Genomic DNA, 16,500 nt, shown 5'->3' on the forward strand with positions numbered 1-16,500 from the left:
GGGGCTCCATGGCTTCTCTCCGACTCTGCCCTTCTTTCTTGCAGCATTCAGTTTAGTTTTCCCTGCCTACTTAAGTTCTGCTCTATCAACAGGCCAAGGCAGTTTCTTTATTCATTAACCAATAAAAGCAACACATAGACAGAAGGACCTCCCACATCATCTTCCCTGACCTTAAATGGGCTTCTGGATATTGAAGTCACTGAGGCAGCTTATGGAATAGTTCTGTCCATGGCTATAGAAAGTTTTAAATTTCTCAGCTCTGACAGTTCTCACCTCTTTCCCTGTCTTTCTTTACTCTGGGGCTACCACCACATTTCGATCTTTCTGACATTTTGTCCCATGATGATTTCATTCCTAAGTTTAATTTCACCATTTCTGACCGGCCTTATCCTAATGATAAGCTCAGATAAACTTGTCACAAGTATAATTGATGAAATTCACATGGCTTTAGGGTTAGCAATTAAATTATACATACCCATTGAATTATCTCTTCAAAGACAGTTGTCTCATGGAATTAACTTCTTCTCAGATTAGAATCATTTAACTTCTGTGTCAATAGAAATGTTGTGCTTTTGCCGTCTCCAAATAAGAGCTTGCAAAGGTTTTCCATTATTCTTACCTAACAAAGCTGGCCAAACTTCGAGTTCCCACCAGCAAAGAGTTCTTGATCTTCCTGAAGTAGTTGCTTGTTACATTTACTATCTAGCTCATTTCAGCAAACAACAGGTGATTCATATATAAACACTTCTCAGCTAGAGAAGAAAGCCATCTTCAGTCCCTGTATTTAAATTGGTATTTCTCAAGTGTCAGGCTACATTGAACTGACTTGTAGAATTATTGGAACTCAAATTGGCAGATATCCAAGACTAGTGGTTCAGAAGGTTTGGCATGGGTCCTTAGAAATGACAGTTCTAACAAATTCCCAAGTAATGCCTATGCTGCATGTCTCACGTGATGGAAATTTTTTTATGTTATTCTTGAATTTCTTAGGTGTTATTTTCCTGCATATAACAGGAAATTGAGACTAATCAAACATCTAAAGAATCCTCATTAAACTCTAGATAACTTCCCAACAAAATTCAGTGACATTGTAATGCTGCCCCTGCAGGCCTGTATCCTCTGGGAGTTGCAGCAGTGCTTTGTTGTCTGATCATAATGGCTGTCACTGATTAAGCAATGGTGGTTGTAAGTTTATGTGAACCATCTCATTTAATGCTCAAAACACTATGAACACTGATGAGTACACCTAGCTAAATAAAACAACAAACTGAGATAAATAAAACAGCCTTTTGTAAGGTTAGGAAAGTGGATGACAGAAGTAGCAAACTATATAGTTTCTTTGACTTGGAAGGGCAGGTTCCAAACTAACTTTTCCTCTATTGTCCTTTAGGTCTACATAAATTGTGGACTGACTTCCATTTTTTTTCCCTTTTCAGATGTATCACTTAGTAGAAAGGTCATTTGGCTTTTTTCCAATTCCAGGCAGTGATAAAGTAAAATAATAAGAAATATTATATAACTAGGGGGAAAACAAACCAAGAATTTGATTCATGCAAATATCTATCCATGCTTAAGCATTGTTCTAGGAGGTGAGTACTTCCAAAAACTTCTCTGCTCAAGCACAAGGAAACATTCACATGTAATGCCCAAGATATATATATATATATATATATATATATATATATATATATGTGTGTGTGTGTGTGTGTGTGTGTGTGTGTGTGTGTGTAAATAATGGGAAATTAGAAAAATAAAAAAAGCAGTTCTCTACAGCTTAGCCAGATCCATTGTTAGTACACTTAGAATTTAGCGGGCTGAGTGGTTCTGTAACTAATGATTTGTGTTGGAGTAGGAGCATTGGTGTACCTCAGTTCTTGATCTTACTTCTGCCTTTGGGCCAGTAAAAAATAAATAATTCTTCGATAAAACAACCTCTAAACACCACAGAATTTCTCTATACCTGATTCTCCTCTATGGAAGAAAATGTCAATGAAGATTGTTTCACAAGTTGTTTATTTCTCTAAATTGACACTGTTTTTAATCTCTGACACAGTGAGCTACTGATCAGTAGACCCAAATATTTGGAACACAATGCTGAAGAAATTAGTAATTCATGCTTAAGTTGAAAAAAATACATCTGCTAAGTTCTCCTGGTAGATTATTATTATTTCAAACATTATTTATAATACTATTAGTGTTTTAATCATTATTTGATATTAGTAATAATTATTGCATAATTAATTTATTTTATACATCCTGCATTTGTAAAAATGCATGTAAATTAGGCTTACTTTAATAATTTCTGTGAATAATTCCTTTACTGGGAAAGTTATCACATAAATATATTTACATGATAAACTTTGTTTCATGAGACCATGGCTTATAATTACAGAAAAAAAAATATATTAATTCATTGAAGCAATGATCTTAATGGCCATCACTAGCATCAAATGGCATTGGAGACTATTTTCACATTTTGTAGAAAACATGTAATTATTATTGCCAGAAATGATCCCTAATTATTGCCTATAGCTTTTAAATGAATTGTGCTTATTGTGTTCCCTTCTACTGTTTTGTAAATTCTTTTTCCTGGGGTTTTATGTAAAAACTATTCACATGGCAGTTTATTAGAACTAAGAACAGTTATGAACGTATAGGCAACACGAAGAACACTTTGGAATTTATAAATCATATACACCCAGATTTTTAAGAGTGAGAGTGAATATAACATCCTGAGATCATGTAGAGGCATGTCCTCTAAGGAGAATTATATTGCAAGTTGTTTCTACATCTTTATGACTTCCTTAAACTACTTCAAATGGCGCATACTGCTTGGTGCCCTGTAGTGAAAAGGCGAGCAGGCTTGCTTTTCTTCCCGCCCAGCTCCCTCATGGTTAGCTTTACACCAAAATAACAACACACAAATTGTATTCATTTCAACACTGCTTGGCCCATTACTTTCAGCCTCTTATTGGCTAATTCTCATATCTTGATTAACCCATTTCTATTAATGTGTGTAGCACCACGAGGTGATGGCTTACAGGGGAGATTCTAGCCTACGTCCATCTTGGGTTGGAGCTTCATCGTGTCTGCCTCACTGCCTTCTACCAAGCATCCTGTTATGTTTACTCTGCCTACCTAATTTTCTGTCCTATCTATGGGCCAAGGCAATTTCTTTATTAACCAATGAATGTAACACATAGACAGATGATCCTCCTCCATCAGTGCCCTGTCATCACAGCAAAGCGGAGCTAAGGGCAGATAATACAGAGTCTCAAGTCGTATTTGTAAGTGAAAGGCTTCATGAACTGAGAGTGAGAAGCACACAGAGAGGCATTTTCTCTGTAGGGACCACAGTCTCTGATGTGTACCATAGTCTTTACATGAACCAACGCTCTGCATGTTTCAGTAAGTGAGGTGCTGAAGGAACCCATCCTATCAATACAGAAGAAGAGGAAGTACAAGAGCTCTTTATGTTTCCCTCATTGTGTTATTGGCTAGACAAACCATTATATGTATATACACACAGATAGTGTAAATATATAAACATTATACTGCTTTCTCATTTTTTGGCTTCTCTTAAGATTTATGGCTGTTGATATTAATTTGTTTGCTATACATAGCATTTTTTCTCTTTATAGCAGCATGCTTTTTTGAATCTGAACATTCTGTTTGCCCCATTTCCATATTGCTTACTAACATTTAATATATTTTGCTTTTTTTTTTAATTTTGCTGACAAAGTTGCATTGATGAAAGCTGACTTGCAAGGTAGATAGCCCTGTGTGTATAAAACAAGACTGAAACCCACCCTACACAGTGGAGACCCTAAAATAACAGTTTTTTGTTTGTTTGTTTTTATTTTTACATTTTCAGTAACTGTTATTTGGATTCAGATTTAATTCCTCCCTTTCCTCTGGACGTTGTTTTGGATGTTGTGGAAGAAACCTCGTTTTGTAGTGTAGTTTGTATAAGGCTTTCAGTCTTGGCCATGTTCGTACAGTCACTGCCTTTAGTGCTGCGATCACATTTTTCCGTTCTTTGTTACTCAGTGTTGTAGTGGTGATTCTATAGAAAGAGTAGCCTTCCTTTCCTGTGTGTTCAGCAGGGGCATGCCGTTACATTGTTTTCATTTTATGTTAACTGCATGCTATTGTCAGCGCATGTGAACTGATACTTGCCAACATACCTACCCAGAGCACTGAATAATTTTGACCTTAGATTGTACGCGTGGAAACAGCTGGATCTCATAGGGCACTTTTCCATAAGTCTGCTTGATTATTTTTTTGCCAATCTTTATCTCAATTTCATGATTTTACAATATCCATTTGTCATGGCATCTCTATTCATTGCTACGATGTTAAGGAGATCCATTCATTTTCTAATATCCTACTGGTGACAGACAATAATTATTGATGGAATGAGATTACCTGCTACCACCTTGACCATCTCAGAAGCTCAGTACTTCCTTTTACTATTTGTTGACTTAGGTATAATTATGATGTATTTGTCTTGTACTTGAAGCTTAAGAAGGCCTTCAGGTTAAATGTCTCAGTTTCTAGCTCAGGTGCGTGAACTTTTAAAGCTAGCTTGGACTTGTAATTTAAGGTGTTGGCAACTACTATATGTGATCTAGCTCAAGTAAAGAACATTCTGGATTTTTGAAAAGAACCCAAGTTTCTTTTGGCATGTTTTGCAGGGCCCAGCACAACCTGCCAAGAGGACTCATGTTCAAATCAAGGAGTCTGCTTGCAGCAATGGGACGGCTTCAGCTGTGACTGCAGCATGACTTCCTTCAGTGGGCCACTCTGCAACGACCGTAAGTACCTGTCCAACTGAGGACAGGCACGTCACTCTCTTCAGCTACTGCTGCTGCACAGTGGCTAAAATTAGTAGTTCTTATATCATCTGTAATAAGACCATCATAGATGTGGCACTCAGGATTGTTTTTTTTCTCTATAAATAAATAAATAAATGACCATTTTGAAATAACATTTTTTTCAGGGTTGTGAATAGCTAAATGCTTTAATATTGGTGGTTGATTTTCAAATGTTGCAATTGTCTTTATTGGTTAATTATAGCCATCTTATGGGAAAGAACATTGCTAATTTCCAATATGTGGGATTCTTTTCAAAATTTTGAAATCTTGTTTCACTTTGTACTATGTAGTGTTTGAATTTGCCAAGTCATATCTTGAGGTCCTTGGTTTCTGTGTGTGGTTAGAAGTTTCATTTCTCTATCTCACTACCTCTTCTTCAGTACGTTCATTTTTCCCCCTTCACTTTAAAAACACTATGTTTAATCATGCTTCCCAAGACTTCTTTCTTGTCTGTTTTTAAAAGGTTCTTTATTTATATTTTATGTATGAGGGCTCTGCATGTACACCTGCAGGTCAGAAGAGGGCTTCAGATCCCACTATAGGTGGTTGTGAGCCATTGAACTCAGGACCTCTGGAAGAGCAGCCAGTGCTCTTAACCTCTGAGCCTTCTCCCAGCCCCTCCTTCTTGTCTTTTATACACTTTCAGTCTCCACTTTAATCTCACAATGTGAGCATGATAGGGCTCTCATATTGTATCACAGTCCTCTCCCGGGGTCAGTATCAGAGTAGTGACAATTTTTGAGGCAGTGTTATCTGCCAACAGAAGTTTTGTTCCTGAGCTTTCAGATAGAACTTGCTTCATAGGACTTCATCAAAACGATAAAAACATCTTCCACTGCCTATACAGGGTATTCACAATGCAACTTCCTGTTTGGCACTAGACCACATGCCTTGTGTTGTAAATGCTGCAGCTTGGACGTCAAAGTTCTAGTCGAATGGGGAAGGGATGTGACAGTAGAAGGTCTGGGCTGTACAAAGAGACTAAATTTGACTTTTGATTTAAGGAGAGCTGAGAGTTTTGATTTTGTTGTTGTTGTTTAATTTTTGTCAGCAGATATGTGAATCACAATATCAAAAGTAGAATCAAACTAAAGTAAGTCATGGAGTTGAATGCTTGCTAACTACAAATATAGTACAGTTCATTGGCTGTCTTTGGTGTCTGCCCAAAGTATTAACTTTAGGAAGCATAAACCAAAAATAAGAAAGACTACTGGAAATTACTGGTAGCCAAGGGAAGAGGTCACGTATCTTCAGTGTATAGCCTAGGACAAGTCACCTATGCTTCAGTAAATAACATCTTCCCATGCCCGTGCACACAGCCCTGTCCGCACATAAAGTAGGAAGGACACTTGTTGAAAAGAAGTTGGAAAGGGTTTCAGCAGGATAAGAAGAGGGGCAAGACAGGACAATGGTGTGAGAAAAATTAATGTAAAAAGACAACTTACTCTAAAAAATCATCCTACACCTGTGTGTATATTCATTTGAACTGGACTAATAAGGTTAATCATAGTAAGGCATGAGGCTGAGGCAACGATGGGTTAGAGATCATGGAAGCAGCTGATCAGATGTAGTGGGTGTAGATGTGACCAAAAATATACTGAAAATTCAAATAATAGAAGAAAAAATTTTAAAGCAACTACCCATGAATGCAGAAACATCTGATATCTGCTTTTATGGGATTCTTTCCCCTAGTATATTGTAGCTTGTAGCAGTAAAAATACATTGAAACCATCATCCATTTACATACACCTTGTATCTGTACGTCACATTACTCTCAAGAACAACAGTCCCTTGTGAATGATATGCACAACCTCATACAGAGGGTAAGTGCGTGCTTACATATACAAAAGGAAGAGGAAGACTTTTAAAGAACGCTCACAAATGCTTGGTTGACATTTGCTTGCTTACCTGTAGACCAATGACTGCCTGCATTTGCTCCCATTCAAAAATGACATAAAGCTCCTTTCAAGGACGACCAGAAGACTTAGAATTTGTTATGATTTTATTCTTGCAAATTGTTCATGCTGAATTCAATCTTGACAGATGTATGACTACATGTGGTAGTTTAGAGGGATTTTTGGTATGAAAATATTTTTCATTTTGCTCAAGAACATTCTCTGCCAAACTCTGCTAAGCTGTTTCTCATGTTTTACAAAACAGTTGTCATTCGGTTGTGTCGGACTGTGTGGCCTGTACACCAGCTAATATGAAGAGTGCAATTTTCTGTACGTGTTCGTTAGGCTTTTCCTAAGGAACGTCAGATTCTGACCTTCCTTATCGGGCTGTCTTCCAGGGAGCTTTTGCAGAAACTATTTAAATGGTGCTCCAGGGGGCCAGTTGTAGGGTTGGCGATGATAAGTCTAGTTGTTATTTCCCTGTAAATGGGTAAATGTCACTCAATAAATATGTCTCCTAATATGCCTCTTGCACAAATCAGCACTAACTTTTGTTTGAGAGTTCTCAGAATGCATGCATTTTAATTAAACCATTACCTCATACCAGGTTTAATGGAAATGCGAAGTGTTCCCCTGGTTTGAACATTGGTGTTTCCCTGTGATGAGGATTTGTAGGTAAAGATTACTATTTAAAGGTACATTTTATTTTTAGGTAGTCACAATTTATATAAAACAATAGTAATTTTTACTTTGAAAACCTATCTGTTAAAGATGAGAACTGAAGCCTCTCAACACATATTCTCACCTTTTACATACATCCGGTCTCCTGATCTCTCTATTCTTTTGTTTTCATACAAGAAACACAACTAGTAGTAATGTGATTTCTTAGATTTTAGCAAGCACCCTTCCTCGGTTGAGGTTGATTTTGAAGTAAGAAACAAGTAGCAAACAAGAAGCCTAGAGCCACTGAGAGAACATTCCTTCCTGTTATTTCACCCTATCTCAGTTACCAGTCCACAAACTCCTTGACGGCAACTCCCAAATCATAACAGATTAAAAAAAAAAATCAAGAAAGTGGAAAAAGACATAAACATTTCAATATAGAAAAGGAACACAGTGCATGGAAGGAGAGCCCCTCCCCCCAGCAGAACTTCTAAGTGTCATCTATCTGATACGATTTATAGAGTGGGTTTGAGTAACTAGACATTTTTATTTATATTATCCTGGAGATATAATTACCAATGTGATGATGGGAATACTTTATAACTTGCAAGTAAAATCTTGGATAGATCATACTAATTAATTGAATTGAAAGGAATCTTTCATAAACACAGGCATGTTTATAAAGTGATGCCAGAGGTTATTTTTAAAAATGTGTGTGTGTGTGTGTGTGTGTGTGTTTAAGCAAACCCCTTTATCCCTGGAGAATTGTCGTTCTAGAGATGGACTGATTAACAAACAGTTGTAGGCTGTATCTGGGTGTGGTGTCATGCATCACAGTCTTCTTCTAAACAGGATCGAATTCCAGGTCCTTCAACCATCATTATTTTTTCTGGCTTATTATAGTAATATTTTCACTGCTATTCACTTCCCATCCCTCCTTATTCCAAATCCATTTTGTTTCTCTCCTACTTTTATCCTTCCTGGTCTAAATGTCACCAACATCTCCTGACTGATTCTTCCAATCAGAGGCAGTTTCTTTACTTCTCTGAATTCCTATAGGATTCTGCATTATTGTGTTAGCCATTCTATCTACCGTAGAGTTTATGTTAGTCTTATCTCTCTAAAATGGTCTATATTATTTTCCTAGGAAGAATATTATTTGTGTTTTAAAATGTGCTGTATTTTGGATCATATATCTGAGGTTTGTACAACATGTTGTAGATAACTGGTAATAACAGAGGCTTACTAAGGCAAAGGTAAGTTAATATAAGAAGCCTGCCAAAAGATTTCTAGTGTGTCTTCCATGCTAAATTTATTAGTCTGACAGTGGCCTTCATTTCTACACTTAGATATTGACACACTGCATCTGCTGTGACTGCCAACTGACTTACTCATGGAATCCTCCACATTGCGTTTTCCAACTTCTTCCCATTTCACCGGCTAATTTATCCACCTGCTGAATGCTCTTATCCCACCTGAAATGCATCCCTCTCACTTTATCTTCCTGCAGAAATGTAGTTTCATGTACAATCTGTGGTTAAACTGTTCCATGCCTTGGAAACAAATTTGCTGTCCTAGACTGATCATTGCCATTTCCTTGTTTGAAACGGAAAGGAAATCATGTGTTACACCACCTCCCATTATTTTAAGTAGCAGATAGATGTTACCTTTCTCTTTAACTATTTGCCAGGTATTCAGTATGTTTTAAGTCTGTGTTAGGAGGTTTCATTCATTTTGAAACATCTATCTACTGCCTACTTACATGGCCATACCTACCCACCAGCATGAAACCAGTGTGCTAGCCTTTGCTGCTTTCACCCTGTGGTACAGATTTGAACCATATTGTCTAATTTAATGGCAGGTTGGAGGAGATGAATATGGCTATGATCACACAGAAAATAGCAAACATAATAACATTGTCACATTACATTAGTGTGGAAGTGTAGTGTACCAAATTACAGTTCAGCTTCAAGCATGTCTTTTCCCATAAGGGAGTAATACATCACACTGCTGTTGGGTGCTGTGGCTGTAGGAGGGTGTGGGCTCAGATATTAAAAGACTATTTTCAAAATTCTAAACTTTGCCAAGGGAAAAATCTTTTGGAAAGGAATTCAGTGTGTCCTTTGTGTTTGAATTACAAATATCCACTAAGCCAAGGCTGAAACACATTTGACAGTCTTTTTACTGTGACATTTAGAAATATCATAAGCTTTATTTCTTATTTCATTTGGTTGTTTGAAAAGAGAATCCAATATTCACTGTCTAATGGAAAGGAATCCTAACATGCATAAAAATAACTTAGATCTAAGCAGTATGCCTCTACTGTTTAGGATGCTAATGTTATTATGCTGCAAGATGATTTGCTGTTATTTAGGGCTGAATACTATTTCTCAATTAGCTATATCTACCGTCAAATTCTCATTATGAATGTGGGGAGTCTCATTAACCCTTAGTCATCATGAATTTCTAATTGTTGCCCTTAAGCTATTGAAGAAAAGCCACAAGCTATATCTATCTATATACCTATATCTATCTAATATCTATATCTATATCTACATCTATATCTATATCTATCTATATCTATGTACAACCCTTGGATAACTTAGATAACTATGGGAAATTAGGGTCAGTCTTGTCTCAAGTTAAACTATAAAGGATTACAATACTATTCACACCATGTCAATAAAATGTTTCATCTATATAAGAAAAAAATAAGCAAGTAGAAAAATCCCAAAGTGATAGGTTAAAATACTTCTACCTGAGTACCGAGTTTTAGCACCTATAGAGCTGCTGTGTGCTCTTTAACGTTAGTAGCCTTTTACAAATGTACAAACATATCAGGGTAGGCATAGAAGCCCTGTTTGAGATGTTTTCTTTACCTGTGTGTTTTTCTATTATTATTCTTTCAATTTCCTAACTTTTTTTTCTTTAATTTTTTTTTATTGAGAAAAGAAGAAAAAAAAACATAAACAAAAAAAAACAAGTTTCCACCTCCTCCCAGCCTCCCATTTCCCTCCCCCTCCTCCCACCCTTCTCCCCCTCCTCCCACCCTTCTCCCCCTCCTCCCACCCTTCTCCCCCTCCCCCCACTCCTCTCCCCCTCCCTCTCCAGTCCAAAGAGCAGTCCGGGTTCCCTGCCTGTGGTAAGTCCTAGGTCCTCCCCTCTCCGTCCATATCTAGGAAGGTGAACATCCAAACTGGCTAGGCTCCCACAAAGCCAGCACATTAAGTAGGATCAAAACCCCGTGCCATTGTCCTTGGTGTCTCATCAGCCCTCATTGTTCGCCATGCTCAGACAGTCCGGTTTTATCCCATGCTTTTTCAGTCACAGTCCAGCTGGCCTTGGTGAGCTCCCCGTAGATCAGCTCCACTGTCTCAGTGGGTGGATGCACGCCTCGTGGTCCCGACTTCTTTGCTCATGTTCTCCCTCCTTCTGCTCCTCATTGGGACCTTGGGAGCTCAGTCCAGTGCTCCTGTGTGGGTCTCTGTCTCAATTTCCTAACTTGATTGACACTGTTGACTTTTTTATAGAACGGTTCAGAGTAAACTTTTTATAAGTACGGGGTAGTCTTCCGTGTTTGCATTTCTATAGCAATGTTATCAAATCCCACCAGAGTCCAGCCAGCCAAGGTAGCTCTGAGATAGTTTGCCAACCCCTTTGTTAATTGTCCTTAAGAACTAACAATGACTCTAGTTTTAAAGGTACCATTTGTGCATTCTCTTTCTAGGTGCTTATGGTTCTTGCTATACCCAGATACATAGTTCAAGTTAGAACACAATATTCCAAGAATATTCTTGCTATGTAAAATTTTAGACTTTTGGTTTATCTTTACTTTCAAAATTGAATTTGTTTTCCTTATAATTACACACTGGATGCCCCTCTGAGCAAATGATCCACAATGCTGTCTTTTCAGAATATTATATACTACTGAATGTAACTAATAAATACCTAATATCCATCTGGTAATTGAAAAATTATATGACAAGAATGCTTTGTTTAAATACTTCTCCTGCTTTATGGAATCAAAGAATTAATATTTTAAAGGAGTATGCAGTTAAACATAATTAGCTTAGGTTTTAGGAAGTCTTCATTTAAAAGAATGCTCCTTGTGTTTGAAATGCTGGTTGAAGCAGAGGTGATTTGTATCCTATATTGTCATAGATAAGCATTGTTGTTGCATAAGAACTACAAAAATCTGTGTAGTTCTGTTTTCGGAGGCTGCTCATTCATTTCCTAGCCACTCAAACCTGAAATACTTACACAGAAACTGTATTAATTAAATCACTGCTTGGCCTATTAGCTTATGTGTATTTCTAGCTAACTCTTACATCTTAAATCAACCTATCTCTATTAATTTGTGCTTCACCACAACATTGTGGCCTACCAGCAAGGTTTCTATGTCTGCCTCTATCAGTTGCTAGATTGTGTCTCACTGACTCCAACCACTCTCTCCTCTATATGCTTGGAATTACAGCCTTACTCAGCTCTGTGCTGCAATAGGCCTAAAGAAGATACTTTATTACAATGGTATTCACAGCACACAGAAGGGAATCCCACATCATATCTCCTTTTCTGTCTAAATAAAAAGGAAGATTTTAACTTTAACATAGCCATTTTACATACAACAAAACATTTATCAATCAAGAATTATAGTTACAATATTTATACCTACTTTATCTTTTATCATAACTAAGGAAAACTATAACTATCTATTCTTCAACTCCATCAAAGACTCCAAAAGGATATAATATTACCTATGTTAACAGCAAGTGCATTGTAAGCAACTGCCAATACTCTATAATTGACAGAGACATCACGCTGCCTGGACAGTAATCCAAAGTTCTTTTGTAACATTGAGGCACCCATATTCAGCCTACAGGCCCATAGTATCCAACAGACTTTTCTATGAAGCAGGAAATTTCAAAGACGGTTTCACCTATATTAGCAGTTTGTCAGTCACTTTTTTGTGTGTCCTGCAGAATGTTTTGCAAACTCTTTCATGAAGCAGGAACCCTGAAGAACTGTCTCATCTTCTTTAGGCAACTTTAGCAGTCATTTTCTGTGGGTCCTATACATCCAGTTTATACAACAAAGCATCAAGCAGTCCAGGCATGAGCAGTTTCTTGCCCAAATGTCTAACAAACTCCATAAGGAGTCTCTTTGGTGCCCATTATCCTCTTGAAGTAGATAGGTTCTGCCAGGAGCAGAGTGTCTCATTGTCATGAAAAGTCTTAAGTTCCTAAAACATTTTAAATGCCATATTTTGTAGGTCTTTTAAAGATTTGAAAGATAACTATTCATCTGAAACATATCTCTGTACATCTAGAAAACCTAAGATGACTAGAAACTTGACTATTACAGATAATATATATTAACATATATTTCTTAATTATACATTACATTTTTAAGTGAGCTGCACAAGCACAATACCTTAATCAAGAGCAGAAATATACATTTAGCAAAACTGACCTTAAATTTGTATAAATAGACCAAGATCCACACCAATGTAAAGTACTTATCTCTATATCATATCCCCCTTGAAATGTAAATAAACATTTACAAACAATATTTGGAAGCTCCTAACACTATCTTTTGGTGTTGTAACCTATTTAATATGGACTACAAAGTCTGATCCTTATGCTTTATAAACCTTATGCATTGAATAATCAAAATGTCTCCTTTTCATTAATTCTAAAGTAAGAATGTCTAGGAGTGGATGACAGTTTAGACAACATTTTGGTATGAATGAGCTATCAATCCATCTCAGCCTACTCTCAGCTGTACATCATTGGTTCTTCCAGCGAGGCACCCATGCAGTGTCAGTCTGTTTCTCAAGGGCAATTAACACTGTGAACATTCCAAGACTCCACTCTCTTGCTGTTCTGAGATTTTAATTTTCAGTTCTAGGCTGCATGAAAATTTGTTTTTGACTTCTAAACACAGTCAAAAACTCAGAGTGAGCTGTCAAAAGCAGGCGGCTGTCATTCCCTTCCAGCTCTGTCATTAAAAGGCACTGATTATGAAGGAGAGCTGGGGATCTTCTGTGATTTTTCTGTGGTCGGTCTTCAGAAATCATAATTGAACATTTGATCAAGAAATCAGGCAAAATATTTCCAAAATGTCTTTTGCTTACATCAGATTTTTCAGTGCATGGGATAGGAAATGGACAGCCAACATTCAGTATCATGCTAATCAATAAATGTGTACTAAGTCATTGACTATTTTAATTGCATATCAGCTTTTTCTTTATCCAGTTGATGCAGAAAATGGTTAAATAATGTCAGGGCCCAAAGTGTACAGTGTAATCTTTGAAGGGCTTTGGAATACATATGAGAAGAACATGCATGAGTTCACAGCATGGAAATTTACGACAAGATCAATTGTGAAAACCAAGCCCCTTCCTGATTGTAGGGAAGAGGACAAAGGCTCTCTGGGAATGTACCCAATCCAGTAAAAAAGGTCCCGATAAAAATTATATTTACTTGCATTAAAGAATAACTCAAATCTTAAGCGGGGGGATTTCAACTGTGAAGAAATTATGCCTGGTAGCAATCCCTTTTCCTTCCCCAAACAAAGCATTTGGTGTCCTTAATGAGATTTACTGTGGCAATTAATATGTGTAGACTTCTTTAATAGGGAGGAATTACAGTCTTCTCTCTGTCTCGATGCTGTAGTGCATTTTTACCTCAGTGGTAGCATTTAGCAGCAACATATAATTCATACAAAAATGAGTGTTAGCTCTAGGTTTTATGGAATGTGTGATTTAATGACTCTAATGTTCTAAATTCACATCTTTCAGAAAATTACCTATAAATATGAGACTTAATCTTCCCAGAATTTGGCAACACAGGAAAGTACAAAGACATTTTCTTGCTTGAAATGGTTTTAAATGGAACAAATTTTATAAAAGGATCAACCATTATAGAAAGATTTTTTTAAATGGATCGTGAACAAAGAAGCTGCATTTGAAGGAGACAGGAGAAACTGTGTTTGAGTAGGTGTGAAGGCGTCTTATAAATATATAACATATGACCCTTTAAAGAGAAAACCAGATGGAATATGCAGCAGAAAAATAAAGAATACATTTTGCTTGGGCTCTTCACTTGTGCAGTTTGATGTGTGTTTTGATATTTGGAAGTTTTCCTGTTGGAAGCTTTGGATCATAGTAGCTCAGAACACTGCTGGTACTGTACCCCCTGCTAGTTAAAGCGGGCTATTTAATTTGTGAAACTTCTCCAGGTCACAAGGTCTGAAGTTCCTGGAATATCTTTTTGTCAACTCTTGACGTTGCATGACTTGCTCACCTGGTGGACCTTGGAGTGAGGATTCAAGTTTATGCAGCATTGAAGTAGGACTGAAGCTAAATGCTGCTACTGAGTCTGTGAGCTGCCTGTTGAGGCTGTCTGTCGTAGATCTGCTCTCCTAGGCCCTACTCTGGGAAGCACTCAGTTTCACTAAATTAAAAACAGGAAAGTTGTAGAGAAACACCAGCTCTTCTCAGCCTCAAGAGACACCACAGGAGTAATTAAACTGAATTTGGGGTGTCAGGCACATCCATTTTATTGATAGTGACAATAATTCTGTAAATCAAAACCTTGAAAGCATCAGCGGCGTTGTTAAAATGCACTAAAGCTAAAATCTGAGGTTACTAAAAGCAATCTCTTGAGAATTCACCCTGGTCTACAGGATGCAGTGTGTAAAGTCACCCTGGGTGCTGGGTCTGTACTACCTGCGGGCAAAACTGTAGTGACCATGACCCCTGTGACTGAACCTTGGGAACTCCGCTGTGTAAAGCCAAGCAGAGATGTTCTGCAGTACCAGCTCTCACTTTTGGTTTTAAGGTTGCCATGAAAACTCTCTCCTTATTTGCCTCTCTATTTCTTCTCGTAAAGTTGTCAGGAGTACTCGTTGCTATTCATTGTCCCAGCTACCTCTCATTGTTTCTTTCAACATGGAAGTACTTCAGAACTGTGTGCAACAGGTTCTCTTCTGCGTTTGGCATGCCTTATCAGCTCTGAGACAGGCTACATAGACACGTGCTAGGGTAATCACTAAGTGACATCTGTGCCTTCATCTCTGCCAAAGTGCTTCCTCCTCTGGATTGGCCTCTTCTATTCCACTCTGCCTCCGAACATGCAGCCTGTTCAGCTACAATACTTCTTACTGGGCAATTTATTCTGCATGGGTGCCAGACACTTACTTCCTAAACAGTCTCTGTGGGTGCCCTTAGTGTTCATTTTTGCATTTCATTCCTCCACTTTTGGTGTGAGTTCTTATGGTGTTTACTATATATTAGATGCTTGCTAATAGGAGAAGAGTTGTGTCTCAAAGCCTCCCTCAATTAAGTGATTGTGTGTGTGTATGTGTGTGTATGTATGTTTTCATCTAGACCCATTTCATTCCTACAGTTTATTAGATAATGCATGTATATATTATGTAACACCTAGCAGGGATAATTATGTTTTATCTCATTATTTTAAATGCATTTTATTACCTCTCTTCTTTACTGCATTAAGCTTAGATTTTTATGTAATTAGAAAGAAAGCGTTTTGAGTAGAGGTGTGTGTGTATGAGTGTATGTGCATGCATTTGTGCTTTTGTAAATATATGCATGTGTGTGTGTTTGTGTGTGTGTGTGTGTATGTGTGTAAGCATATATTCATGGGAAGCACATATTATTAAATGACCATCTGTTTCACTTTCTTCAGCCTCTGGAGTCCTTCTTTTTATAGTATCCTCTTAGATTTGACAAATGCTAGGACTTGGTGTGATTTCAAGAAAGCCACTTTTGTTCACTTTACTTTTTCTGCACTAATTCGATGATACCTGCAGAAATAATCTCAGCATAATGAAGTACTGCGCTGTCTAGTTGATCTTTATTGTTTGAGAATTAAGCCTGTGCAGTGGTGGAATATTTTTTCAAGGAAATAACATAGTATCCCTGGAGAAAATGGTATGTGTCTCTTGATAGTACATCATTTGTGTGGACTGTTCTAGTCCACCACTCTCCTGGAAGGGCTCGCCAAGTGTGTTCCCTCTGCAGCAGTTACCTGAACACAATGTGC

The 16,500-nt window shown here is 37.5% G+C and overlaps 1 protein-coding gene across 25 annotated transcripts in view; it reads left to right on the forward strand.

The window, feature by feature from the left end:
- Nrxn1 (neurexin 1) overlaps positions 1 to 16,500 on the forward strand; it is a 1,082,053-nt gene that overhangs the window by 536,261 nt on the left and 529,292 nt on the right. For 15 of the 25 annotated variants that reach the window (XM_041630241.1, XM_041630248.1, XM_041630250.1 and 12 more), the window contains one exon: positions 4,698 to 4,817. In XM_041630241.1, the coding sequence (XP_041486175.1) occupies positions 4,698 to 4,817 (120 nt within the window). Of the gene's footprint in view, positions 1 to 3,742; positions 3,770 to 4,697; positions 4,818 to 16,500 lie in introns of all 25 variants that reach the window. The other 10 variants (XM_041630237.1, XM_041630235.1, XM_041630239.1 and 7 more) reach the window with 1 other exon arrangement.

This window comes from Microtus oregoni, unplaced genomic scaffold (genome assembly GCF_018167655.1).
Source record: "Microtus oregoni isolate MIOR12 unplaced genomic scaffold, Mior012 000034F_ref0000314, whole genome shotgun sequence".
In the NCBI taxonomy this organism is placed as follows: domain Eukaryota; kingdom Metazoa; phylum Chordata; class Mammalia; order Rodentia; family Cricetidae; genus Microtus; species Microtus oregoni.